The sequence below is a fragment of the Chrysemys picta genome, chromosome 1 (genome assembly GCF_011386835.1).
Source record: "Chrysemys picta bellii isolate R12L10 chromosome 1, ASM1138683v2, whole genome shotgun sequence".
Classification (NCBI taxonomy): Eukaryota; Metazoa; Chordata; order Testudines; family Emydidae; genus Chrysemys; species Chrysemys picta.
The window spans coordinates 342,857,784-342,885,644 of NC_088791.1; the positions used below are offsets into that span (position 1 = coordinate 342,857,784).

Consider the following 27,861-nt stretch of genomic DNA (forward strand, 5'->3'; position numbering starts at 1 on the left):
AGTGTGCTAACAGCTCTTGAGACTGGGTAAATTCTAGTACCATCAAGTTTACTAGCATCATTTATTCTATGGTACATGTTCAGTGCAGCATGTTTAAACACGACTGACAGATGAACCTTGATATGTAGTCACTTTAATAGGAAACCTACAATATAGTGAGGGCAAAAAGGGTATTTGAGTGCTCTTAAATCCCCCTGATATTTGCCTGAATTTAATTTCAGTGAGTTACAAACAGTTAAAGAATGAAGTACAGTAATTACGTCAGTTAAAACACACATTCCCCTTTAAGTACTAACCCTAAGACCGGACTTTGCAAAGCTACATAGGTTAACACTGAATATTTTCTTTTCATTTTTTTATTTTTCCTTTTTCTTTTTTACAAAATCAAAGTGCAACACAAATACCACACGGTATAAATTCTTATGAAATTTTGCTTCCCCCCCACGATTGGTTTAAAAATAAAAAATACAAGTGATTAAAATGGCGGTGTTTCGGCTTTGCCAGTTTGCTGCTTTGGGGGCAGGGAAGGAGAATCGGAGCGCGACTCTTTTAAAAAGAGTTCCTTCAAAAATATAAACTCCTGCTTTAGAGTTGCTGACACACCATTTGATCTGGGAAAAGACCAGGATCAAACACCAACAACAAAACCAGCCGCAGAGAAAGCAGCCCTGACGCACCCCAGTTAAAACCAGGCTCCTGCCAGGTGCTGAGGTCCAGCCGCTCCCACTGACTTCAGTGAGAGCTGCAGATGCTCAACTGGAAAGTTCTTGAGCACGGGCTTAACTTTAAACACATGAGCAGTCCCAGAGTTCAATAGAACTACTCCTGTGCTTAAGTGCTGTACTGGATTGGAGCCTTACGCTGCTGCTGAAAGCCTAGATAATAAAAAAAAAAAAAAAATAAAAAAAGATTCTAGGATCTGGCATGTAGATGAACAGAATCTTTACCTGGGGGAAAACCCCAAACAGGTTCCCCCTTGTAAATCACTCTCTTGTCATCCCTAGCTAAAGGGAAAGGTCCAGTATGCATGATCCAAGTCCAGTGGTTAGCATGGACTATGATTGGCCAACACCATTAATTTGGGCTGGGAACCGAGTCCAGGCCTGCTGGCTGCACAAGAAATTATTCCCCATCAATACTTCTGTTAATTTGATTCTTTTTTAAAAAATGACTCTCGATTGGCCCACTACCAATGTACTGGAGGCCCAGAGAAATCAGAGCTGCAGACACGCCTTTGGGTGACTGGAACTCTTTTGGCACAGCTTGAAAAAAAAACAACACCAGTTTTGTCTACCAAAACAAAACAAAACAAACCACAGAACAACCTCCCTCCCCCCGTCTTGTGTGCTGTGCTTTGGGAAAATAACTGAAAAATAAGTCATAGGCTACCTTCCCCATCATTTCTAAATACTTGTATTCTTGCCTCCTTCCCTCTGCAAAACTTTATTGCTCTACTCAGACACCTCACAAATAGCCAACAAAATGGAAACGACACATGGCTGACGACACCAGCTCTCCCTTTTGGTAATTCCAGGGTTGAAAAACCAGTGACTTGCTCACATCCCATTGGCGGTGCAAGCCTGTTGCCTTTAGTTTCTAAACCAAACTAAATGACTGATTGCCCTCATTTTCCCATCTCCTCCAGTTAAGTGCCTTTTAGCTAGTAAGGCAACAAATTTATTGCTATTGCTTCATGTTAGTCACCATATTTCCTATTCTTTTCTGTTCAAAGCAGTGTGACTTCTAGCACCCTGTATCATCCTATCCACTGGCAAATGCCTTTTAATGCCTATTATTCTCTACAATGTAAGAAACTGTTTTCAGATAAAGCTCTCCCTGGGACTACTATGGAGTTAAATTGTATTAAAAGAAACAAGACCGGCACCCTGATTTACTGTTGCGATCTGCCCAGTGGTACAGTAGTTGAGCTCAATTAGCAATCAAAGTGACTGGAGACACTTTCACCTGCTTTAGAACTCAAGTTACATCATGATACAAATTGCACCCAAGTGAGTTTGAACTAAAAAGAGGTCTTGATATAGCCACCAACCTCACACTGGTGTCTCTGTGCCTGGAGTGGATGCAGGGCAAAGCAGACCTATATTCTCCCTAGCTCGACCTTAAACACTCTTCTCCACCAGCTTCTCCACCTCTCTTCCCAAATCGCTGGCCCCTGGGGAGGCTATTACGACTAACAACTGGAAATCCCTTTGTTTCCTTTTACAACTGCCCAGCGTACATCTGTGTTAGCAAGTGAAAGGAACCGTCCTGTCGGTTACACAGTGAAATTAATACGGACCGGCACAGGGGGTGTCTTGTTTGCCCAACAAGACCCAATTCCTATGGCAGTGTGCATCTCCCCTCCATCTCTCTGTTCTCATTGTATGGTTTTAAAAAGCAGACAAACCCCTGGTGGTGAACAGTCTTTCTGTTTCCGAAGACAAGTGTGTGATGCTGCTAAGAAGGTTTATATTCCCTTAATCCTACAGAAGAAGGAATGAGGTCAGTATTTAAATGTGGAGAATGAATTATAGCCTACCACAACACCTATCTGGAAGACACCAATTTTCTTGTAATGTGTTATGGAAAATTAAATAATGTATAATATTAAGCAAACAAAAAAAGAAACCAAACTGGAAGAAACTTGTCTACCAATGCTGTGCTTTTCACATAGTACCCTGAACATCAATTGCTCTTACTAGTCAAATAAAACAGACTCTTGGCAACAACAAAAAGTAACTAACCAACCAGCCAACAGGGATCTTTGCACCACTGAACGGGGCACCATAGAAAAGTGAATATTCTGAGCTTTAAAATGAGAGGACCAAAGAGAGAACTTGGCTACTGCTCAGTGTCAGTATGTGGTGTTACACAATTTGGGTGGGACTGGGGGGAGAAGAGGAAAAAAACAGAGACAGAAGATTAGAAAAAGCAGCTTTTACAAAAAACACTAAAGATGCATAAAGTGACCCTTGCACTTTTTGTTTTGTTCTTGCAAACAGACTTGGTGCTGTGGTACAGTTGCTCCAGCACCGATGTAAGACTTGAGTAGTTGCATACAATGTTTGACTCCAGATCTGTAAAAGAACAAACAAATTAAAAGACAAAGTTAGAAGCACGGATGCAGAAACAGACAGGGCTGGATTTTTCTCCCTATCATGCATTGTCTGCTTGATAGGTTTCACTGCTATAGTTTATAAACACTTTTTCCTTTGAATGGGTTTTCTATCGGATATAACGAGAGAGGGCTTTGGCCTTCTAGCAGTGTCAGTGCATCTCACAATCGATTTTAAACACACACACGGGATTAGAAATACTCAGTTGAGATGCTCTCAGCTAATTGTACTGTGTAACGATTATTCACAGAAAAGATTAGTCAGACATAATGTATTCTGTGAGGAGAGATTTGTTTAAGATAACTGCCCTCAGGATGAATTTGAGACGCAAATGCATTCACCTCACCTGTGTGGCATGCAGGGAAATCTCAGAGCTTCACCCGCTGCTGTGAGAGGTGCTGCATGCTAATTGAGTAGGCTGGGCGGTATTCTCCCCACTCCCTCGTGGCTGTCTGGCAGCACAAAGGGGATGGCTTCAATAGCCAGCCGGGTTTTCCAGCACCCTAAGAGTAATAGGAACCCAGTCCTGATGGGGACCCCGTGAGTGCTACCATGATATATAAATGAACAACTGCAGGTACAAGAGACGCTGTCCCAATAAATAGCGGCAGACCAAAATGACATTTAGTGTCAGTGAAGGCTGCGGCAGGACATAGCCATCCATCCATCCAAAATCTTCAAAGCACGGAGGCCAGAAGTGAAAGGGAAAGACTTGTGTGTTCCTTCCCACCTTCATATTGCCAACAACACTGTCGCTAACACACCCCAGGGCTCCGTAAGGCTTTTGCTGCCATCTCCAACAGACATCCAAAAGGAAGATGTGCCCCAAGTTCCTCGAACTTGCACTCTAAAGCAAAACCTTACCAGGGACCTCACATGCTTTTGTATCAGTTCTACCAAGAGATCAGCATATCTGACTGTGGCATGTTTCCCGCACTTGGGAAGTACTTGTGTCTTAACATTGCTGAGGTCACTGGTAAAGCTTCACATTAGAGTGCAGGCCTGACAAAGGTGGGTTAGGTATTGCTAGAACACCAGCTGCAGCACCTCCGTTTTCATTACCCCCTGCTATTTGGCTTTTTGGTGGCTAGTGTTAGTAGGTTTTTCTGTATTTACAAAGGCATAAAGAAAGGAGAAAACCTGCAGTTCTGCAGCAAGGGGAAAGTAAATGCTATCCTGACTGCTACTACTGGGACATGCAGCGTGTTCTACTACAGTGGTTTGATGTTTGCAGCTCACCTTTTAAGGCCTACAATGAAGATTTTAAAAACCTCATGCACATTAGACATGTGTCAGCACTTACATGGATTGGCCATCACGTTTACCAGTGTGGAGGTACATAGCTGTAGGTAGGGGCTCCTTGAGCCCTGTACGTTGGCACAGAAACTGGATGTGCTCCAATTGCAGTGTGTTGTGGAGTGGTCAACAGGGTTCCTGAAACAGGAAGGAGAGAGAGATGGCAGACAGCATTTAGTCAGGGTGGCTCTGCTGACTGGGTCCAGCCTTCCTGCTCTGACTGAGGCAGGCTCAGTGCGGCTGCAGAATGACTCCTTGTTTGCCTATATACAGGGTACGTTTACACAGCAGTTGGAGGTGTAATTTCCAGCTCCGGTAGACATACGTGCTAGCGTTGGTCATACACTAAAACTAGAGCTGTAACCGTAGCAGCATAGGCAGCAGCACGGTGAGCTGCCTGAGGACTTATCTGTGGGCTTGGACAGGTTGTACTCGGGAGCTAGCCCAAGTCACCGCCCAGGCCCCTGTGGCTATCCTGCTATTTTCTGCACTCTAGCTCAGTCCAAGCCAGTGCATGTATGTCGATCCAAGATGGAAATTACACCTCCAGCTCACACCTGCCCACAATCTCTGCTACCATTATGGAACTCGCGTGTCTGGGCCAACGCTTAGAGACTTTCTTGTTAATATAGCGTCTTTCATGTGCAAACTGCCAGGATTGAATATAGGTGTCTTCAGCTCAGTGATGGAGGATTTCATGTATCAGTTCTGTGACCACCACCTAACCTGGGAGCAAAAGCATAGCTTCAAACCGGCCCTTTCCTAGATCTTGAGCCAACTGACAGCTGACACAGCTGCCCCGGGGAAGAAATGAAGGGAGGGAAATGAGGGAGTGCTGAGAACCCGCATTTCTGAGCATCAGGCCCCTCATGAGAGGGAGGGGGAGTTGCCACTGGCCTTGTATCACAGATTAACACCCTCAAGACTTTACAGCATTCTGCTGGCTGAGTTTTGTGATAAGGACGCCTGAAGCTGAACAGATATACACCTTCAGCTCACATATCACAGTGTCCACAGAGCACTGTGCCACAGATCCTATATCTGAGGGGAAAACATACTACAAGCTGCCTTTATTCTTCCTTAACTCTTCCTAACATGACTGGGCTAGTGAGGACTCAATCCCAGGCATTTTGCTCAAGTAGGCAATGTTAGATAAAACAGTGAACAGAATAAAGCTGTTTAATGAACCTCTTCAAAACTCTGAATTCATTTAGGCTTAACATATCTGCATACACTCAATTCTTCTCCTAGCTTCCTTTCTCCAGGTTTCCCCTGTTCCCAGAGGCATATAAAAAGCGGCCCATTGAAACCTTTTGCAGCCCGGGAAAGATGATGGAAGAAGTTACAACAGACACAACAAAAATGTGAAGTACATAAACACCAAGGAGGGTAAATGACCAGGGAGGTTTTAACTAAAAGTGATGGGATGAAGTTTAGTCTCTCAGGGCAAATTAACTCATGATAAGGTTTATCAGACTGGGCATTACCTCCCACAGAAATAGGGGGAAGGTCAATTGTTTGAGTTACTTAGAGCATTGGCGAATATTGTGTAGGGAACCAAGCCATGTCAGCAGGCGTCGAGGATGGACTGGATGTCCTATTAGGTCTCTTCCACCTCTAATTTCTACAAAGTCCACTAGTCCATTGTTGCTAACACATCAATAGTTCTGAAGGCTTTCAAAATAGCACTTTCACACAGCCTTAGAACCATGTGTGATGTGAGGTGCAGAATACAATTCAAGACTGTTTTGTTCTAAGTGTCACCTTGATGTTCAGAATGACTATTTAAAACAATTATGCCCATAGAACTTTTAATTGTTAAAAACTGGACACTGACCACATGGAGCAATTTCATTTCCTTCCCAATGTAAGTTTAGGGAATACTACACGTACCACAGGGAAGAGAACTGTCCATTTGAATGGCATTGCCATTCGTGACAGAGATTCCCATAACAAACAGCTATTTTTGATTCGCAGATTACTGGAGCGAGCAAAGAAGACATGCAGTATATTGCTGTGAATGTATAGCTGTGACAATCTTTAAAAATCCTGCTGCACAATTCAAGGAGCAATACTGACAATTGTTTTTTTGAATATCAGCTAAGGACAGAAATACAAACTGTAGTGCAAATAAAAAGATTCTTTGTCCTTTGTTTTAGGTGATATCTATTAATCTGCTTTTATCAGGATTTAAATATTGAGAAAAAATTACATATAATTTGGGCATTATATATATGCCAACCTTAATGTTTCTGTTGTCAAAATATTTAATACTAACATCTTCAACAACATTATAAGGACCTTATAAAAGGAACTTGAGGATATGATCACAGTGTTGTGAATAAGGAATGAAGCTGCTTATTATATTGCTCCTGGAACAGATGGAACAGAGTAGGAATAATATACCTAAAGTCTTAAGAATGTGTCCCTATAGGGTGAGCCAATTGGAGGGTCTACTTTGTTATCTTTGAAAATGTGAATGTTAAATCGCTACTAGGAGCAAATGGATTGAACCTTTGTTTAAAAAGGCATTGAGGTTGGCAGATAAAGCTACATTTAGCTTCCCTTTTAGTGCAGGAAAAACTCATTATGTTTGTGGCAAGCACTTTTGCACAATTAGCTATGGAAATTAGGGACAATAAAATGCAGTTTGCACTGGGTGCTTTCTTAATTTAATCCCTGAAATAACTTTGAGGGTTGTTGGCCATATTTCAGAAGCAATCATGTATAAACTGGTTTTGAAATTACTTTGTTGCAATGTGCTATATTACATCAACGTTTAAAGACTGATTCTGCTAAGTTTATTCAGGCAAATTCTTAATGTGCACAATAGGAGTAAAGACCGCAGAGACACACACTGAATTTAAAATGGACAAATATTTAGGGGCTGGCATCTTTTTGATTTACAGAGATTTTATTTCTCATGGCACAATCAGCTACGAAAGTCCCACCGTTACATCACAACAACAGAGCTGCATTATTTCTGCAGATATTTTGAGGGATCCCCTTACTGGCCATATTCAAGAGTTAATTCTCACCTGCTGACATTGCCATGGTGGTCCCAGCAACCATTCCCATGGCCACACCATTAGTCCTAGGTGCAGTAACAGGGGCTGGATAGATAGCAGATGGAATGCTGTTTGGCTGAACCACGGTGGTGTGATGGATGACGTGAGGCTGTGCCGCATACACAGGCTGTGTATAATAAGCTCCCTGTTGGAAAGAATAAATAGGAAAATCTTTTCAGTTTGACTGAAAGCACACGTCCTGATGGAAAGAGAATCTCCGAGTTTGTTACTTTATTTCAAGATGATCGCAGACTCTGCACGCCCTAGATCTCAGTCTGATAACACATGCTGCACTGTCAGCACTGAATTACACCAACACAACCATTTGGGCTTAAATCATGATTATTTATTGTGCTCCTGTGATGCTGGCAGACCAGGTGCCAGCTTGTGCCAAGGTCTCCATGTCTCAACTGAAGACTGACAAATACATAGCTGGAATCAGCTTGGCTCCTCCATGTGTTAGTACTGTTAAAACAGGGATTAGGATTATCAAAATGTGTTCACTGTTCAGACTTCATTGGATTGATGCATACATTAATCTCACTTGTAACATTTCTATCCCACATTGTAAGGTAATATTTGACCATTTGTATTGCGAGCCCCTGTGACTGTGTAAATCACCAGACAGGAAAGAGACATTAATTCGTGTAAAGTGCTGGTCTCCAACAGACGCTGTTATGCTCTGCCCAACAGAGAAGATCCACAGACACCAGATGAACTATTGTGGAACATTAAAAAGGACAAAAGACGTTTTTTGTTTTGCCCCCTCCTTGTGAAGATGAATCATGCAAGTGAATTCCTCCCATCAGCTGAGTTTGCAGCAGTGGCGTAGCTAGGAGTGGAAATTTGGCTGGGCCCCGACTTTCGGGTGGACGGGCAATGACAGACTGTGTTAGCTCAGCTTCTGCCCCGATGCCACACCCCCTTCCTAGCCCTGGTGTCCCCAGACACCTGCGAGTTGGGCATGCGCATGCGGCAGCTCCGAAAATGGCATGGCAGAACTGCCGTAGCGTAGCTTTCTGAAGGGCGGGCGCAGAGCTCCGTCCTGGATTGCAGGTGCCAGAGTGATGCTCCGGGTCACTGTGGCAGCACTACAGCCTTGTTTAGATTTGGGTGGGCCTGGACACTAAGTGGCCCACCCATGGCTACGCCCCTGGTTTGCAGCTAAGAGCATAAGTGAGAAAGGGGATAAAAATCTCTAAAAAGAAGAAACTGAATTTCTATGCTGCATGGACTGTGCAGGACAAGGTATCTAGGCATAAGCAAGAGATCCCCAACTGTGTAGTCTGGAATCGTCTACTTTTTGAAATTTAAGATTGTAACTAATTTGTGTATATATGTTTACCTGCTTTAACCTTGTAAATAACGCTCATTTCCTTTTCCTATTTAATAAACCTTTATATAGTTTAGTATAGATTGGCTACAAGGATTGGCTTTGATGTGAGATCTAAGGTGCACTTGACCTGGAGTGAGTGACTGGTCCTTTGGGACTGGGAATAAGCTGAATGTTGCTGTGATTCTTGGTGTAAGGGCCATCTATCACAAAGACAAGCTTATCTGGCTGGTGAGACAGATGGCAGTTTCCAACAGGACCATCTGTGACTCACATTAAGGCTGCTATAGTTCCTGAATCGTTTACACTTGGTAATTGGTTGGTGAAATCTAAGAGAACTCACCACCAATTTGGGGTTTGTGCCCTGGTTTTTAACCATCTGCCCTGAGGTTGGTACTCATGCTTTTGAGTCACAGAAGAGAGCACATCATCATCATCAACATGCTTGATGCTGTAGCTAGGAGAAGATACGTAATCCACCCCAATGGGGTGACAATCTAATGCTCAGTAAAACACAATATCGAATACACTGGCTGACCAGGAGCAGTTCTGTTATTGTGAAATTAACTCTTTGGCAGATTCTCACTGAAACACTTTTGTGCATGAAGCACTGGCAACAGCTCCCATTTCATCCACGTACAACTTCTTCCTTTTTAAGCCTCCAGTCTTTTAAAGTTTTTCCCCAGAACACTTTTGACCAGCAAGTTGTTTTCCTACGACTTTGGCTCTTCTAATCTCCAAACAACATCTGCACTGAGCGGAGGAGTTCAGTTTACACACTGATATAGCCTTAAACCTGAAGGCTCTCAAGGCACTTTCCAGGATATTTGATCCTCCATGCCCCTCACACCCAGCACTCTCTGTGGCTTTCCTGGGAGTGTCACTTGCCATAGGTGTGAATCTGGGCCCAGGGATTACTTCAGCCCAACTAGGGCAGAATATGGGGCAGAATTCTCTTTAACTGAGAACAGCGAGACATTACAGCAATACACAATAAAATGGGACAGGAAGCGAAGACGAATGCCATCTCCCAGGGGTTATCAAATTGTGGCCCGTACTGAGCCCTTGCAGGTGGTCCATATAGTGCTGGCTGTTATAAAAGTTTTGTCTGCATTAACCCTTTCCCCACTGTTGGTCTAGCTCTACCGGTGGCCACGATGGTGGAAGCATTAGGGTAGACAGGACGCAGTTGTTTTTACCAGCACGTCATCTGTGGAGGGCTATAAAGCAGCTGCAAAACAATGAGTAGGACTGACTCTATTTAGGGCTGCTGCTGTGAAACGATTCAAGTCCTGCAAGAGCCAAAAGATGAAATGTTAAGCGTTGCCCATGCTTCTTGCCGAGAAGAATATACCGCCTATGTACACATACGTTGAGCAGTAAGTGTGGTCAGTAGATATTTTGTGTAGCTGCTACCTTACAAAATGAGTGACAAGTAAAAGAAAAGGAGGAACGCTCGCCTTAATTTTGAGGCATGCTAAGGACATAACTAGATGCAAAGAGAGATCAGATAGCGGCTACACAAAAGGGAACATAATCTAGTTAGGGTTGTGATCAGGCCTAAAGTGAGATTGAAAGATGGGAAATGAAGGCTGCTGAAATTCAACAGAGCAGATTCTGGACCAAGGTGGTAGTGCTGGATGGAATAACACAACGGGTGGAAAATGGTATGTTTCCAGAAAATAAACTGCATTAAACGTAAGTGGTTTAAAGAAGAGAAACTGTAGATGGAGACATGTAAGGACAAGGCAATTAAAAATGTAAAACAAAGAGGAAGATTAGAGTGTGTAAACAATGAAGAGAGATTTCATGAGAAGTCAGTGATAGCCACTGGAGAACCTCTAACAAGGTATGGTGTTGACTGAAGAAGGGGATAAACCTGGGCTATTAAATTAGCTCTTTCCTTCAGTCTCCACAAAAGCTGATTGGACAAATGCCAGAAGCAGAAATATATTTCGCAAGGGAAGAGGAAGAAGTGCTAAGATAAATCAGGATCATGCCAAAGCAGGCGATTGAGAAATCAGCCTTTGACAACAGAGACTATGTCAAGGATCAAGTAGAATTCCACCCCAAATTCCAAAGGGGCTGGCACAACAGACATACAGGGAAAACACTGCACACTGACAGCCGTTCAGACAGCACACCGGATTTATGTAACACACATACGAGAATATAATCACATGTATCGCAATTTAGACTAAAGTTCAGCTGCGCAGTCTTCCGCCGAGAAGCCAAAGCAGCTAAAATACTGAAACACACACAGTGTGCAGGATCCACTGTTCTTCCTATCGAACCAGACAATGAGGAGACTTTTTGCTAATGTTTAAAACATGCAGGTGAACTCTGGACTAGAGGAGAAGCTAATGTAACAAGAGAGGAAAGGATCTAGGAAAGATCCGGAAACTATCCAGCTTTACCTTTGGTTTCAGCGGAGGGGAAGATACTGGGAACACTAGCCTCTTGAATGCCTGTTGTAATAACTGGGGTCTATCAGGCCTGCCCTGATTGTGAGCATAACTGTTGGAAAGTTGCTGAGGGTTCATAAAATACCACAATCACCCACAATAAAGAATGCTGACAGAAAAAGGTACAAAGGAAGATAGAAAGACAGACACTAAAAGAAGACAGAAACATTGAATTGGTCCAAACGAAAAGGTTTACTGATATCACCAACTGACCGTGTTAAGATCGTGACTGGTAAACAAAAGATGGAATTGGAAATATATGGACCAAACCTGGTACTTCAGAAATTGGTGGACAAGATATTGAGGGTTGCAGCTATCCTGCACATCACCTGTTTTTGGGGTCCTTAAAAGGGAAACTTTGGGGGGAGATAAAAATGTGGAGGGCACTGCTGAACCGCAAACAGCCAGCTGTGCCATCCTGGCTCCCACCGGCACCTTCTTCTGGGATCCCGGGATCCACCAGCACACGGTTGGGCCTTCATCATCCTGATCCCAACAGGCATCCTGACCAGACTGGGCCAGAGAAGGGAACAAATGAATTGTCACCGCCACTATTTTTCAGCAAAAACCAGAACAGCACCTGGAATGTGAGAGATTTGGGTTCCTACTCTCCTCTCCTCCCTCCTTTGTCCTTTTCCTCCCCGCCATATTTCTTCTCTTCCCTGTCTAGTCTCTCTTTTCCCTTTCTGTTTAATAAACATCTGGCTGAGCCGACCAAGACAACTATATCTTTTGCAACACTACAGTGAGTCTGTGACCAGTGAGGCAGCTAAAAGCAATGCCCTAAATTGCCTGATGCTGGTACAAGTCTCCAAGCCTCGCTGACAATCTCGGAGTGGCTGGTAAGACCCTGTGCTGGCTCTGCGTTTTGCCAGCGGTGAGGCTGCGAGTGAGAGTCAGCGCCAGAGACAGAAGCTGAATTTTTCTCTTTGCTGTTCCTTTCTCCCCTCTTTTGTGTGTGCGTTTGTCTTGTTTTGTTCTTCAGGGAAGTAGGACTGGATTTCAACAACAGCTGTAACCCAGCTCAACTAACTTTTTCTCTTTTCCCCAAAACAGACAGTTATTACCACCTTTAATATCATCTAAAATCCTGACAAATGGGGACTTTCCCTATAAAAATTCTCCACAGCTCAAGAGAACACGGGCGGTTGGAATGAAAGCCTCATTTCACTGTTTAACTGTTTTCCCTCTTTGTCTGTATCTTTAATAAAAAGTTGAACAGACTTTGAATGGTGGTTGTTGCCATGGGCTAAGGTGGCCCAGGTCTCGGTTCTCAAAACCTTGAACTATGTTTAACTATTCAGTGGTGAACAGTGACTGGGTCACAGAGACCCTCAAGGCTCAGGTATTCCATCAAAATGAACTCCACACTGCCCAATGGCCGTAGCAAGGGACAGAGCTCAGCCATTCTTGAGGGCTAAGAATAGCCAGTACATGCTCAGAGAAACAAAGTATTTCCTAAGAAACATGGCAGAATTGTGTTCAGCTGTATCTAGTTTCTTACCCCCCGCATCACTATGGTACCTGAGCTGGGAAAGGTGGGAGGAAGTGAAGAGTTGATGGGGATGGAATGGAAGATGGGGGGCAGAATTTACCCGATCTCCAGCAAAGATCTTTTAAAAAAATTAATCGTCCATAAAGTGAACCCAGTTCAACACACACACACACACACACACACACACATTGTGGCCATCCTGTGTGTCTGCTCAGGCAGATAAGGCACTTCCCTCTTGCTCCCTTGTGCCAGCCATCCTATACTGCCGACAGCAGCATAGCAGGGGAGCTATATCCCTTCCCATGAAGGTGGGAGAAGAAGAAGGGAATGGGATGAGCCTACAGCTGCATCCACACCCCAAGGAGTAAGGGGTGCCAGGAACAGGGCTGGGATACATTACTTCCCCCGGCACCCGGAGCAGGCAGGGAAGCAGATTATAACTCTCCAAGTGACAATTTAGATCCTCGGCCGCCCTTAGCGCAGGGCAATTATGTGACCCAAAGCCACAACTGGCTTCCAAGATACAGAAGTGGCACCAAAAAGAAAGTCCACTGAGTTACCTGCCAGGACCTATATCATTATCAACGGTCTAGCTACATGCACCAAACCCACAGGGGATCTTCAGTCTGTGGTAAAAATCAATCAATCAGTGAAGGCTCCATTAATGGCTTCACCACCAGCTCTGTTGGGAATGAGAAATTTGCAATTTAATCGGATCTCACATTCTAACTGTGTGGAGCCCACCTGACATCAGCAGGGGGAGAGGAATTTGGAATTTTCATAGATATGTTTAACAGTGACCTGCAATGTGGAAAAAAAGGTTTAGTATCTTTTCTCCCCCTTCTTTATGATGTAAGAAGGGATGAAAGTTTCATCATTTTGTAGTTCGTTTTTACTTTATTTTATTTTTTTTAGGTCACAGGAAAAATTGAGAATGTCAAGTCTGGTATGTTTGTTGATTTTGCTTGGAGACTTGTTGGAGATCTCCATGTGTATTGTGAGTTCCCCAGAAAGGGTAGCTTGTTGAATCCTTAACAAAGACCATCCTTTCTCCCATTCCAAAGGCCTTATTTGCACTGGAGTTTTAAACTGGTATTAAAAAATGAAGTTTAAAAGAGTCTGGCTAAAAAATCCTTTCCTTTCTCAACTGCTTGGCTTTCAGCCTTCCATGATGTCATAATCCCACTAGTTTGCCCATCTCTATACAGCCTTCCAGGGTAGACAAGACCTGAATTTCTAATGCAAAGAACAAGTAGATTTAAAAAAACAAAACAAAAAATCTCTCAACCTTTGAGGTCACCTTCATATATCAAAAACACAAAAGAGGAGACACGCTCCAATTTCCCCCCATCCCTTTGCAGATCACCTTAACAAAAACATCCTTCTTCACTGTGAAGGGGAATGAGTGCAATCCATGGATTTAATGCATGCCATACAGAGATGATTACACTTTAAGGTCAGTATGTTAGTACTGAGCCACTGCACTGAATACAAACACAGAGGGTAAGGCTGTGTACAGAAGCAATTTGGCAGATAGGGATGTCACTGGTGTAGTGCTACAGGCTGAGTGTTGGGAGAAATGTTGTTCTTTGTATGTCAGTAAGCAGGAGAGTGGACATAGGATCGTGGCATTCATGTGAGGATGATACACAGTTGGGAGCAGGGGGTCACAATACCAAGGAGAATGACAGGGGGACAGGGACATATTATGTCTAAACTGGCTTATGTAAAAGTCAGCGTGAAGAAATGAAATGTTAGGATGTAAAAAATGAGAAGAGAAGATGCCCTAGTTTCACTAAGTCACATACAAACACTAGGGGAGGTTGTCAGGCACCAGATTTTCCAAAGTGGCTAGTAACTTTGGGTGCCCAACTTGGTTTTCAGAGGGTGGGTGATAAGCACTTTCTGACCATCGGGCCCCTTTAAGGTGTCCCAAGTCAGGCCCAGAAAATCGCCAGTCACGTTGGAAAATCCCAGTCCGGATACATACGCGGAGGCAGTAGCTCTGAATGAACACGGAGGAATTTATTTGAGTTCCATAAAAAAAGACACGTGGAGGAAGTGGGATGAGTGTTTGCGTCTTGTCTACATAGGCTTTGTTCTGAAAAATGTGCCCCCAAGGCAGCTCCCCAGGAGATAGTGATGGTGGAGGCACTAGGGTAGACAAGGTCCAATGGTCACCAATGTATGTGTTACCGGGTTGGGTAGCCTCAGCCTGGCCCCCATCTACACTGATGCTCCCACCATTACCACCCTCTTGGAGCTGACCTGGAACTAGCAATGGTGGGGAAGATCAGAAACAAAGGCTAGCACAGACAGCCTTGGAATTGGAGAACCTGGAAGTCAGACATGTTGTTCTGGACGTACAGCCTGATGGGAATGTAACCATTGACTTGGCATTTGATCAATTCCTGTATGTCTTATACTACAAATACTGACTTCCCCCCCATTTCTCTCCTTCACCCTGCACAAATTCTTCCTCCGGCCTAGCCAGCTGCTCTATTGCAGTTACAGTGTTTTAGAAACCAGCAAATGGCCCCAGGTCCTTTATAGGGCAGAGTAATAAAGACCCCATTTCTACTGTCATACTCGTGATGGGAGAAAATCTGGAGAACTCTACAGCTCGGCCAACAGACAAGCAGCCTTGGTCTAACATACTGAAAAGAAAGCAGCCAGCCAGCCATGAAAAAGACCTTTAACATACACACTGCATCCATTCCGTGTTCACCACTGTACTAACACTGGGTAAATGCATGAGAATTGAGTTCACATGTGGATAAAAATCATTAGCTTGGGCACCTCCTCGTCCTTGTCCTTTGCGGCTGTTGTGAGAGTGCTAAGGCAAGTTCTGCATTATGGTTGGGCAGCAGCATGCTCTGCGGGTCACTCATTCTCGCCCTCACATGCACAGCTGGGGAGGGCACAACTCCCTGATCCTAGGCTACAACTCCCTAACACTTTAAGGGCTGGTTTCAGAGTAGCAGCCGTGTTAGTCTGTATCCGCAAAAAGAACAGGAGTACTTGTGGCACCTTAGAGACTAACACATTTATTAGAGCATAAGCTTTCGTGGACTACAGCCCACTATCCGAAGAAGTGGGCTGTAGTCCACGAAAGCTTATGCTCTAATAAATTTGTTAGTCTCTAAGGTGCCACAAGTACTCCTGTTCTTTTTACTTTAAGGGCTGATTTTCAGTATTTTAAATCCCGTGGGGCTGATTCGGATCTCATTTATCCCTGTGTAAACCTAGAGTAACTCCATTAACTACCAGAGTAAAACAGGTTGAAGTGATATCAGAATCAGGCCTTATCTTGTTCTGGTTCATGTTGTTGGCTTTAACTAGCTGCTATGGGGACAGGGCTAGGATTCAGTGACTGTACTTCTACTATGCACATTTGCTGAGCATACAATATGAAAGGTTGAAATTTAGCACAGGTGTGCTGATGAGGTTTGCACAGCATCTAGCTGTCCCTGAGGTCCTGCCCCCTGCACAAGGATGGGGGAAGCAGCCACCCATTGCACTGACAACTGAGGAGAGCCGCAGAGGAAACACACAGCCCAAGACAAAAAGAGGAGTAAAGCCACAGCTCCCTGGGGCACGTCTAACACTGAAGCAGGGTGTGCCAGGGACTGCCGAGAAAGGCCGGTGACTGAACCAGGGACAAAGGTTTTTGGGGAAAAGAGGGGAGATTCCTTGAAAGTGAATTGTCAAGAGTTGATTTGTTGCTGCTCCTTGTGCACCAGCCTGTTGGGTTTGGTTCTTAGAGCCCATTCAAACCAAAGTCTGCTGGATGCATGCAGCATTAGTGAACACCTTTAACACTAACAAAAAGCCGCACAGGGCCAATGACCACAGGTGGTAAAGATCTCATCCAAAAGACAGCATCCGCCAGCAGCATAATGCTTCTTAGAATTAGAGTGGCTTGGTTCAGTCCTGACTCAGAGCAGAGAGCACCACAGAGCAGTAAAATCCAATTCACTGACATGACAAGCTACGTAAGTGTAAAAGACAACCCCAGCAGATATCATTCAGAGGTAGGTCCACCCTGCTAGGCAGCACCACCAGCATCACTTATAGATTCATAGACTCATAGACTTTAAGGTCAGAAGGGACCATTATGATCATTGAGTCTGACCTCCTGCACAACGCAGGCCACAGAATCTCACCCACTTCCTCCAACATCTACAGAAGGCTTTTCGTGGAGGTCTCCCACCCACATACTGACCAGGTCCAAGCTTATAGGCTGTGGTTTGAAGTTTGCACAGATGGTATAGATACAAGATAGAAACAGGTGAATTAACATAGTCTGAAACATAGTATCTACACCAGTAATATGTTCTCAGTTACTTGGATGATACACAAGCTTTTCCTGTTATTTTTTTCTGTAGTTTGCTAGACACGTACCTGGGCATACAGGTTCTGCTGCGGATAGGCACTTCTGATGGGGTACATAGCAGTTTGGTAAGGATTTGGAGATGGAGAATAGGGAGGTGGTGCATTGTTACTCTGGGTAGGTGGGACCTTGTATGGAGTCCCAGCGGTGTACCCTGTTAAAAGCAAAAACAGCTTGCATTAGTGCCATGATTTAAGCTTACGGGAGACAGCTGCTGGCGCATTAGCAATTTAAACCATGCTGAGAACACCATTTTCACTCAATGTTTAGAGTGCCATAAAAGATACACAGCCACTAGTGGTCCTAGGGATGCAGAAGCCACTCATTACGAGTCTAGAGCAAACACTGGCTCAGCATGAAGGACAATTTCCATATCAACAAAGAATTAGGGGGGCTCTGAGTGGTGGAACACAGTGTGATCTGCAGCTGTGTGAGCTAGACGAGGCCACACTAAACCTAATTGCTCTTTGGGGTAGGGATGGTGTCTAATATGTCCAGCGTCCAGCACAATGGGGCCCTGATCCTGACTGGAGCTTCAGGGTAATACAGTTACTAAATAATTATAATAGGTTCCATCTCCCAATGCCATTCCTTTGGGGCGCTTGGCCTGGAGACACTGCACCGACGGTCAGGACAGCTGAGGTAAAACTCCTCACTCTGAGTCAGTTTGGGGAGCAACAAAGCGATGCTGGTTCCTGGCTGGAGACCGACAGATCTACTGACTGCCCAGCCACTGCTTTGGGATCACAACAGCTGGAGATCAGCCTCTTCCCGCTGACTGCAGGGAACAATGCCTTGTTTCTGGGACCATGGTGGAGGAAGGCACATGGGCTACATATTAAAGACATGTCTCCCTATTATTATTAAATGTTTCTGTTCCAGAAGCCTCAACCCAGTCAGGGTCACCATTGTGCCTGGCACTGTACAAACACAATAAATGACAGCGCTGGCCCAAAGGGTGTACAAGTCTAAAGGGGATGTTACACTGTTGCCTATACACTGCTGTCCCATTAGGGGAGACATGGCTAGGGTCAGACTTGGATTTTTTAACCATCATGTCATTTTTATTAACTTGTTTGAGTCTGGCTATGATGCCATATAAGGATTTCTGAATGGTTCTGGAATGTGAACCCATTATGGGTCCTTAGAACAATAGGTTTCAGAACACGGGGACAGATTCCCCAAATCCGGGGCATGGAGGTGTACAGTACACCCCACTGTATGGCAGCTTAAGTCCTTGTGGGGTTTTTCTTTCCTTGGCTGGGGGAAGGTGATGCAGATAATAGTCTGAAAAACGCGTCTCTAACATATCCACAACTGTCCAAACAGTTACGTTTTCATGTCTTCAGAAGCATTCATGTGGTGTCATCCCTGGGAAATGCCAGTACTCACAGGGTTAAAAAACCGGGCATGACTTGAGGGGATTGCGTCAGAACTCAAAATGTCCTTCAAGACAATATATATATTTCAAGTAATTTTCTCCCCAATCTGGAAGCTTTTGTCCTCTCCCATTGTCTGCTGGATGCTTAAATCAATAATGTAATTGTTGGGGATTCTAGATTGCACGAGACTATTTTAAGTGTTTATGCCACCAAGTAGTGACTGGAAAGCTTGTGATAACACTGCTGGAGAGGAAGGGCTGAATCTTTCTTGTCCTTCCCTAGCGCTGAACCTTTCAATGTGAACAATTAAGATGTCTGAAAGCTGTTGTGAATCCACTGCTCTAACCATTCATCTTCATTAAGATTTAGAAGCTCAATGTGAACCCAGGCTGTGGCTTAGGGTGACCAGACAGCAAATGTGAAAAATTGGGACGGGTGGTGGGGGGTAATAGGAGCCGATTTAAGGAAAAAACCCCAAAATCGGGACTGTCCCTATAAAATCGGGACATCTGGTCACTCTACTGTGGCTACATAGCGGTGTTTAAACCTAGCAGTATTGACGGGGATCTTATTCTGACAAGCATGCTAATCAAACCATGCTACGGACTGTTCCCACTAGGTAATGTACTCTAATCTAGGTTCATAATGTTACTCAGAGAACAATACCCTGTTCAACATTATATGTTAGAGCTGGACTACGCAAACATAAGTGGGTTCGTACACTTCCAACGGTAACCTGACTACTAATGCTCACACATCATAACAACAAAGGCAAGCAAAGCTTTGCAGAAGCAGGGGAAGGCAAACAGGAGGGTGCAGCACAATGTCCTCTGTGGACTATACTATATGAACCCAAATAACTGGTTAGACATTAAAGTGATGAGCCGCCTTTTAATGCCTAAAATCATCAGATTGAGCCAGAAGTTTCCATTGATGGTTTCCCAATCTGTCAAGTGGGCATATTGCTTCCAACCTCACAGGGCAATTGAGCAATGCGTACGATGGACCCAATCTATTAAGGTCCTGAACATCTCTCAAGAGATGCAAAGCCCTCAGCTCCCACTGACTTCAAGATCAGGCCTTATGTTTGCAACGCACTTGGAGATCTCGGCATGAAGAGTGCTACAGAAGTGCAAGAGCATTACTGCTCTTCCTGATGAACCCTGACGCCAGAAATATGCACAATGCCAACATGACTAGTGTGCTGATTTCACTTCATGGATCGAGCTGTGTGGGGTTTTTTTAAAGGCATTTTATAATATAATAAAATGGGTGCTGTTGCTTTCATAATTCAAATGCAGGAATAAAACACTTAGAAATCAAATGCAAATTGGAGGCCACAACTATTGTCACCTATCAGCACAGCATGTGAAGTGTGCAATAATAAGCAAGAAGGGCCCAATGTCTCTTGCACTGGTCTGTGTCTACACTGCGATTACAAACCCGCGGTTGGCCCGGGCCGGCTGACTTGGGCTTGCGGGTCTCGTTCATTGCACTTCTGGGCTTGGACTGCAGTCTGAGATCTGGGACCCTCACACCTCATAGGGTCCTGGAGTCTGGGCTCCAGCCCGAGCCCAGACCTCTACGCTGCAGTGAAACAGCCCCACAGCCTGAGTCCTGCAAGCCTAAGTCAGCTGGCACGGGCCAGCTGTGGGTTTGTAATGGCAGAGTAGACATACCCAGTGAAGTCAAAGGCAAAGCTCTTCCTGACCTCAATGGCAGGAGGAGCCAGCTCTCAATGACAACTGGCTTGCCGATGAGTCTGTATGCAGTTCTGTCTGCTCTATGCAGCTGACGCACCGTTCTAATTAGCATCTATCCATTGCATAACTTATTTTTATGTTTCTAGCCGCACAGATTTGGCAGGACAAGACTGTACACTGAATAATTTGTTTTCCTTATCTTGCAACTGAAGCACTGTTGAACCCCATCAGCGTCACAATTGCCTTATTCTCCCCTTTAAGTCTGCAATTAACAGAAGCCCATTTTAAACAAAGACCTGAAATGTAAGCAGCTGCACCTGACAAATATGGAAAAGTGCTGACTTCCAGCTATGCTGAAGCTGCTGATTCCCCCACATATGACAGATCATAATAGGGGATTTGTGGGCTTGATTATGGTGACTAAACGGGTAGTGTATCTACAAAGGTCACCATATTTTATCGGGCGTTTCTCAGATACCTTTTGTACCAGCCCTGCTCCCTGCCGTCCATTTGCACTATTGACAAAAGCAGTGAGCCTGCTCTATTGCTGTTAAGAAACACAGCCATTTGCTCCTTGTGTGCGGCTGGAGTCCAGAAAAGGGAACCTGCCCCCTCCGCTTACAGAGGCAAATCCTGTCTTACGCAGCAAGCCAGAACAACGAGGCTTGGCACAGGGCTGTCTTGTGGAAGTATGGGATGGAAACGTCTCTCCTTGTGCAGCCGGGGGGCTCTGGAGCCACTCCACGAACTGGATGGCATCCTCAGGGCTGCCATGGCAATTTAACACTGTTGCCCATCATGCTATCAGGTGTCAATGGCTAACTGATCTGTGTAGTTGAGCATGCTCTGACCTAGCACCCCCCACCCCTGGGGAACAGTGAGCCCACATGGAGCTAGGTTCCACCTGGGCACATGGTGTGTAGACTCCCCTGCATGGGGTGCTGCAATCCTGTCCCCTGACCCTGAACTGCATTGCTCCCACAGCTGGCAGGGCCCTTCAGAGAGAGAGAGAGCGCGAGCCAGGAACGTTACTCCAATAGTGCTGCAATCACTGAGGGATGAAAGACACTTCTTAAAAGAAGCATCATCTCTTTTATGTGCAGACAAACACTGGATCCAGAGGAGTTGTTAGGAAAAACAGAGTAAAATCTCCACAGCGAGTTTATTGGGTCTGCCCTGCTTCAGAAGGAAGCTTCTCTGTCATGGACAGATGAAAACAGGGTTGGGCTCAATTTTACTAGAACCCCCTGAGAACAGCACCTACTCTGCATCTCCCCTCTTCCCCTAAAGCGGTTTTTACACCTCTGGGGATTCCCCAACCCAGCCAGGTAAGTCAGCTTTCTGCCTGCTTTGTCCCACCAGAATGACAAAGCAGGAAAAATGGGGCCATATCTGTATTCTAGGACACAAGTGGCCCATGTGTGTCTGGCATGCTGTGTTTGACTGAATTCAACAGTGTGTCTTGTGGTTACCTCCATCTTTCAGACAGAGGCATGGCCCACAAAGACTCATCCCAGCATGCAATGCACCATCATTTAAGCAAAGGCTATTTGGCTCACCTGGAACATTACATGCAGAGACTGGCAGTCTCCAAGGGATGCACCTGACATGACTGACAATGGCAGCTGCAGCCTCTTGTGCTTTATGAAAATTCAGTGCAGCCCTCAAAACTTCTGAGAAGCCACGAAGAACCCAGCCTTTGGAGGGCAAAGTCTGGGTGATCCAGGGTGGATTTCTCCATAGCCTCACCGGGGAAATAGCCCTTTGTAGAAAGTGCACCGCTTATCAATTCAGCATATGATCCACTAATTTTAGATCAGTGATACTGACACAATAAATCATTTTAATCTCCTGTCCATTTAAAAAAAACAGAGAGACTCTGGCTTTGTCCAATTCTCCTTTTTACAAGGCTAATTAGCTGCAACCTTGGAGGTTCAGAAATACATTTTACTGAAAGCGGTGCCACATTACATTTCAACACAAGGAACACATGGTTAATTTGCTATTTATAATAAATGCCAATCCTTTGTCCTATGAGCCATTCACATGTGTTCCAGAGTTAAAAAGTTGTTGGGCTGGTGGGTAATGAACGAAAGAGATTTTTCAAAGAAGCAACATTTTTTGGAGACAAATATGCAGAAGAAACATTTACACTTTCCTGGGAGAGGGGGAGAAAGCAGGACTGTATCAGTTGAGTTTTCACCTGGGTATTCTCAACAATGGCAGGCAGACTGACTTTTCTAAATTCTGCTACTGCTCACCATACATAAATTCTTGACCTTAGACTACTTCAGTGTTGCCAACTAGTCTCACGAGACTTGGCATTTTTTCTTAAATGCCTAGCTCCTGGAATCACATGACAATCTCAGCTTTCCTTTTTAAAAAAAAGTCAGTTTCCATCCCTTGTGGTTGCAGAGAAAAGCTGGCAAACGTGCACCTTAAAGGCTCAGACACCAGAAGGGAAATAAAAAAGTCCCACCCATTCTTTTAAAAATCATCCTGGTTTTGGGGGGTTCCAACTCGCATTTTTAAATGTTCGAAGTTGGCCATACTGAAAATTGGAAATCTGTCAGATGGAGAGAAATGACACTTGCCTAAGAAAAACATTCTCAACCGACACTGGAAGCGTGGATTCCAATGCCTGATTTTCTCTCTTCAAAGAAATACGCTGAGAGTTCAGTCATTTCAGCTGGAAGGCTAGACTCGGCTGCATATAGCAGTGAATCCTCTCAAACTTCACTTTGACAGCAGTGCCCCTGCTGAGCACAAGACCCTGCCCACCCCCTCACTTGCCATACCAATTCTTCTGTAAAAATGCTCTTTGCCTTATAGTGCATAACAGCAGTAAAAAAAGTAAACAAAGTTCTGAGATATATAGAGAACAGCCAGGACAGAGGAAATTATTGGATTCCTGTAAAAAAGGGTGTAAGGGTACCTGAATTCTATGTTGATTTTCTCCCTTTAGAGTTAAAGGGTTACACAGACACTTAAAATGAAGGTCATGTGTGTGAAGTTTTGATTGAATCATTTGTACTTAATGGTAAATTAGTGGGGGAATTCTAGAAAGCCTTACAGCTGTGCTTTAAGTTCTTTTTTAAGGCAGTCTAATAAGTCTCTATGCGCTCTAGCCTTTCACCTCAGTACAAACCTGACTTAGGTCACAAATGAGTTTGAGAGTCTTAATATCGTCCATGGAAATGTGTTCATCTCACAAAACCACCACAAAGGTCTGTATCACATTTAGTCTATGCTGAGGTGTAGCTAAAGACTAGAATAAAGAGGAGTGCTTGCAAGTCAGAATAGTAGACAGAACTGTGCAGGGGACTCGAAAAATCAGATGAGCAAGGAGGTACTGCAGATGAGGACTGAAGTGCAGCGGAAGAGGTGTATGTGAAAAGACTGCCCCAGTGCTTGCCTGCAGTGTCTGACTCTCACTGGAATGCCTCATTTTTGTGAACATTAGAAATCATATTTATAAAGCCTGTGCAACATCAAAAATAGATAATCTAACACAGAAGACTGATGAGTTGCAGCACAGTTTGAAAACAGCAGAGTGGAAAAGTGGAGCCTCTTAAAAAGTGATTACACATCAAAAAATTCTGACACAGTGAAAATTTAATCTGTCGATGTTCACAACAGCAATTAAAGGACAAGATTTCAGTTCCATTAATATTCCATCTTATCCTCACAACCCTAAAACAGCTTGTAGATAATAGCACACTTTATGGGACTAGCAAACAGCCTCTAAATGCTTTCTGATCCCTGTAATTTGGAACAAACATGTTAATAAATGGCAGAATATCCATGATCTTTTCTCTGACCTACAGAAATGTGCGTATGTGGGAGTAAAAACTTCTTAAAGCTAAGATGGAAGCATGGAAAGGGAATGCACAGGTATGATTTGTAAATGACAAAGTAATCCTCATCCATTCTTTCCCTGCTAATGTGCCAAAGCTCTGGCTTGGAGGGACCATTTCTAGGGATGGAGGGGGAGCTTCAAGCTATGCCTACACTTAAAATGCTACAGCAGTACACCTGCAGCACTGCAGCCGTGCCGCTGGAGCATTTCAGTGTAGACACATACTACAGTGATGGGAGGGGTTCCCCCGTCAGCATAGTTAATCCACCTCCCCCAGAGGTGGTAACTAGGGGCTTGTCTACAATTGAAATGCTACAGTGGCATAGTTGCACCCCTTCCATGTAGATACTACCTATGCCGACGGGAGAACCCTCTTGTGGGCAGAGGTAATCCACTTCTCTGAGAGGCGGTAGGTCGACTGAAGGATTCTTCCATTGAGCTAGTGCTGTCTACACCAGGGGTTAGGTTGGCTTAACAACACTATTCAGGGGTGTGGATTTTTCACACCCTGGGTCAACCTAACCTTTTAATGTAGACTAGGCCTAGATCGACGGAAGAATTCTTCCATTGACCTGGCACCGTCTACACTGGGTGTTGGGTTGGTTTAACTAGGTCTCTCAGGGGTGTGGATTTTGCACAGCCTGGAGAGAAGGAGCCATGCCCATGTAACTTTTCAGTGTAGACCAGCCCTCAGTCATCAGGGCCCATTCAGTTCTCAGCCCTGGTCCACACTACAAACTTATGTCCTTATAATCACCCCCCTGAGTGACGTACTTATACTGATCTAAACCCCCATGTAGAGAGCGCTATGTGAATGGGAGAGCTTCCCTTGTTGACACAGCTACCACCTTTCAAGGAGGTGGAGTACCACTACCAGCACGAGAAGCTCTCTCGTCAGTGTAGGTAGAATCTTCACTAAGTGCTACAGCGGTGCAGCGGTGCCACTGCAGTGCTGTGAGTGTAGACAGGCCCTCAGTCTCTGCTGAGACTATCAATAAAACTGCTAATTGTGACACTCTGAGGTCAGGTCTACACTACAGACCTGCATTGGTATAACTACATTGCTCAGGCAGACGACTCGTGCCTGCTGATACTGCGGGGGACATAATGTAAATGGGGGGCACAGGTCTGCCCCACCTCCCTGGGTCAGGGCAACCAATCCTGCTGGCTCCTGGGGAGCTGGCGCCACAGAAGTGGGGAGCTCATGCCTCTGGGCTGGGCCTGGCCCCGGGGGACTCACAGCACCACAATGTCTCTGGAGATCCCGCGCCCTCACGGACACCTCAGCAGGAGGAGCAGCGTGGGCAATGCCCTGAACTCGGGCTGAGCAGAGGCCAGGGAACTTGCTCCTGGCACCTTCTCCAGCGACCCCCGCATCCTGAGCCTGGCCTGGGGCTGCCGCACTCTCCCCACCAGAGTTACCTGCGGGCAGAGGGCTCTGTCCTTCTCCTGCTGCACCTCCTCCTCCGGCATGTTTTCGGCTCGTTCGGCCCCTGTCCCTGGCAGATGGGCCTGGGCAGGGAGTGGAGTGGGCAGGATGGACCCTGTTCTCATACGAGCTGAGAGTAGCCGCTCAGGGTCACTGCCTCTGTGTCTGCGAGAGCCCGGCTGGGGAAGTGGCGGTGGCCTGCCCCCTCCACTCCCCACCCAGGCCCAACTGCGGGGGACAGGGGCAGCGTGAGCCGGAACCCCGCCTCGCCACGTTTCTGGCTCACTTGGTCCCACTTCCTGGCAGCCAGGCCCGGGTTGGGAGCGGAAGGGGCAGGCCACCGCCACCTCCTCAGCCAGCTGCTGTACTGCACAGAGGCAGCAACCCAAAGCAGCCACCCTAGGGTTGCCAACTTGATAATATTTTTAAAACGGGCACTCAAGCTGGAGTGCCGGAACCTCCGCTCCTCTGCCTCTTCCCCCAAAGGCCCACCACCTCCACACTCCTCTTCCCCGCCCTCCCCACTGTCACTCACTGCTTTTCCCCTTCCACTCCTCCTGCCCAGGTCAGGAGGGATTTGCCGGCAGAGTGAGGGCTGGGAACTGCAGCCGCCCCCGGCTGAATAGGTAATGATCCAGCGCCTCCCTGCCTCCCTTGCCCACAGTAACTGAACTTTGGGTGTCCCGTCAGTAGATCTGACTGGACATTGCCAGGTCCCCTTTTCGACTGGACTTTCCAGTCGAAAACGGGCACCTGGCCACCTTAGGCCATCCTCACCCAGTATGAGAAGTGGCTCCATCCCGCCCCCTCTGTCCCCTGCCCGGGCCCGGCTGCCAGGGATAGGGGCCGAGCAAGCTGGAAACATGTCGGGTGGGAGGTGCAGCAGGAGAAGGAGAAGGAGAGCTCGGCACTCGCAGAAATCTGGGGATGCACATGACCCCATGTCTCCCCACTCACGCGTCGCCTCTGCGCTCACGTGTGAAAAATCCACCTCCCTGAGTTGTACCGACCTAATCCCCAGTGTAGACAACTCTACGTCGATGGGTGAGCTTCTCCCATCCACATAGTTGCTGCCTCTTATGGAGGTGGATTAAGACGACAGCTCTCTCCTGTCGGCGTAGAGCATCTTCATTAAAGAGCTACAGCAGCGCAGTGTAGATTTTAAGTGTAGACGTGACCTGAGTAAGTTTCCCAGATGTGAAGAAGAACTCTGTGTAAGCTAGAAAGCTTGTCTCTCTCATCAACAGAAGCTCTCCAATAAAAGATATACCCTCACCCACGTTTCTCTAATATCCTGGGACCGACCTGGCTACAACACTGCTTATACTATACTAATTGTGGGGTGTCACTTACCCACTAGGAAGTGGACTGAAACAACCCATTCATTTCACACAGACAATCTAACAGCCTAAAGGAAGAACCTCCTGTGTTTCCATAGCAAATGCCCTCCAGCTTAAAAGTGCCAAGAGCCAGCAGTGCTGGCTTTTAAAATAAAGTGGGCCACTTTCCATCTAGCTAATGTTTCAGTTCTGCATCTAGCAACACAATTAAGAATCACAGACATTGACCCAGGTCATGGTTAGCCTAGCAATGGGAACTAAACTAAAAGTGGGGAAGTGAGATTGAAAAAAGCTTTAAAGTGATATTACTAAATGTGTAATCATTTAAAAGCCCTATTAAAGCAACGACCTTTCCATTCACCTCCACGTTTACCATATCAGTGGAAGGGGCAGGAACTGCTGTTTTAAAGGCTGGTAGAATTCTTTATGTACATAGCAAATCCACTTACAAACTTTTTACTCACCACCACCATTTTCCTCCACAATAGCGTTCTCACTGCTTTTGGCCTAGATTCTTTTAATCAGTTTAACAAAGACCTACTAGATTGTGATTAGTTGGCATCAGATCTCATTCCTGATTAAATTTATATGTGGATTTAGAGGAAGTGGAAATGCTACGCGTTGCATGTTTTTACTGCTATGATCTGTAATCACTCAAACCTGCCAGAGTTTCAGGATTCCTGATTCACTGATTTAGCTGTTGCTTCAAAATAAAAAATAGATGACACAGTACTCTAGACAGATGTAATCTAAATCTGGTGTGTTTATTAACTGGAAAAAATTAAAACAGAACAATTTGTACTGGTTTGTGGATTAAAATCTTCTTTAATCAAGTTTTAATGACGCAAGATGTGTGCGAGTTTTAGAAACAGTGTTTAGAACAGTGTTAATTTTAAAGCCTAATTGTGATCATTTTACCAGGGGCAGCAAGTGAAGGTCCCCCTTGGGGGAGGCTAGCCCCCTGCCCCACCTCTTCCAGCCA

General features: G+C 45.3%; 1 protein-coding gene across 22 annotated transcripts in view; it reads right to left on the reverse strand.

Moving 5' to 3' along the window:
* Positions 1 to 340: 340 nt before the first annotated feature.
* FAM168A (family with sequence similarity 168 member A) overlaps positions 341 to 27,861 on the reverse strand; it is a 328,051-nt gene continuing 300,530 nt past the window's right edge. For all 22 annotated transcript variants that reach the window (XM_065581788.1, XM_065581792.1, XM_065581791.1 and 19 more), the window contains 4 exons: positions 17,178 to 17,320; positions 7,451 to 7,625; positions 4,420 to 4,550; positions 341 to 3,077 (listed from right to left, as the gene is read on the reverse strand). In XM_065581788.1, the coding sequence (XP_065437860.1) occupies positions 4,438 to 4,550; positions 7,451 to 7,625; positions 17,178 to 17,320 (431 nt within the window). In that variant the 3' untranslated portion in view covers positions 341 to 3,077; positions 4,420 to 4,437. The remainder of the gene's footprint in view (positions 3,078 to 4,419; positions 4,551 to 7,450; positions 7,626 to 17,177; positions 17,321 to 27,861) is intronic.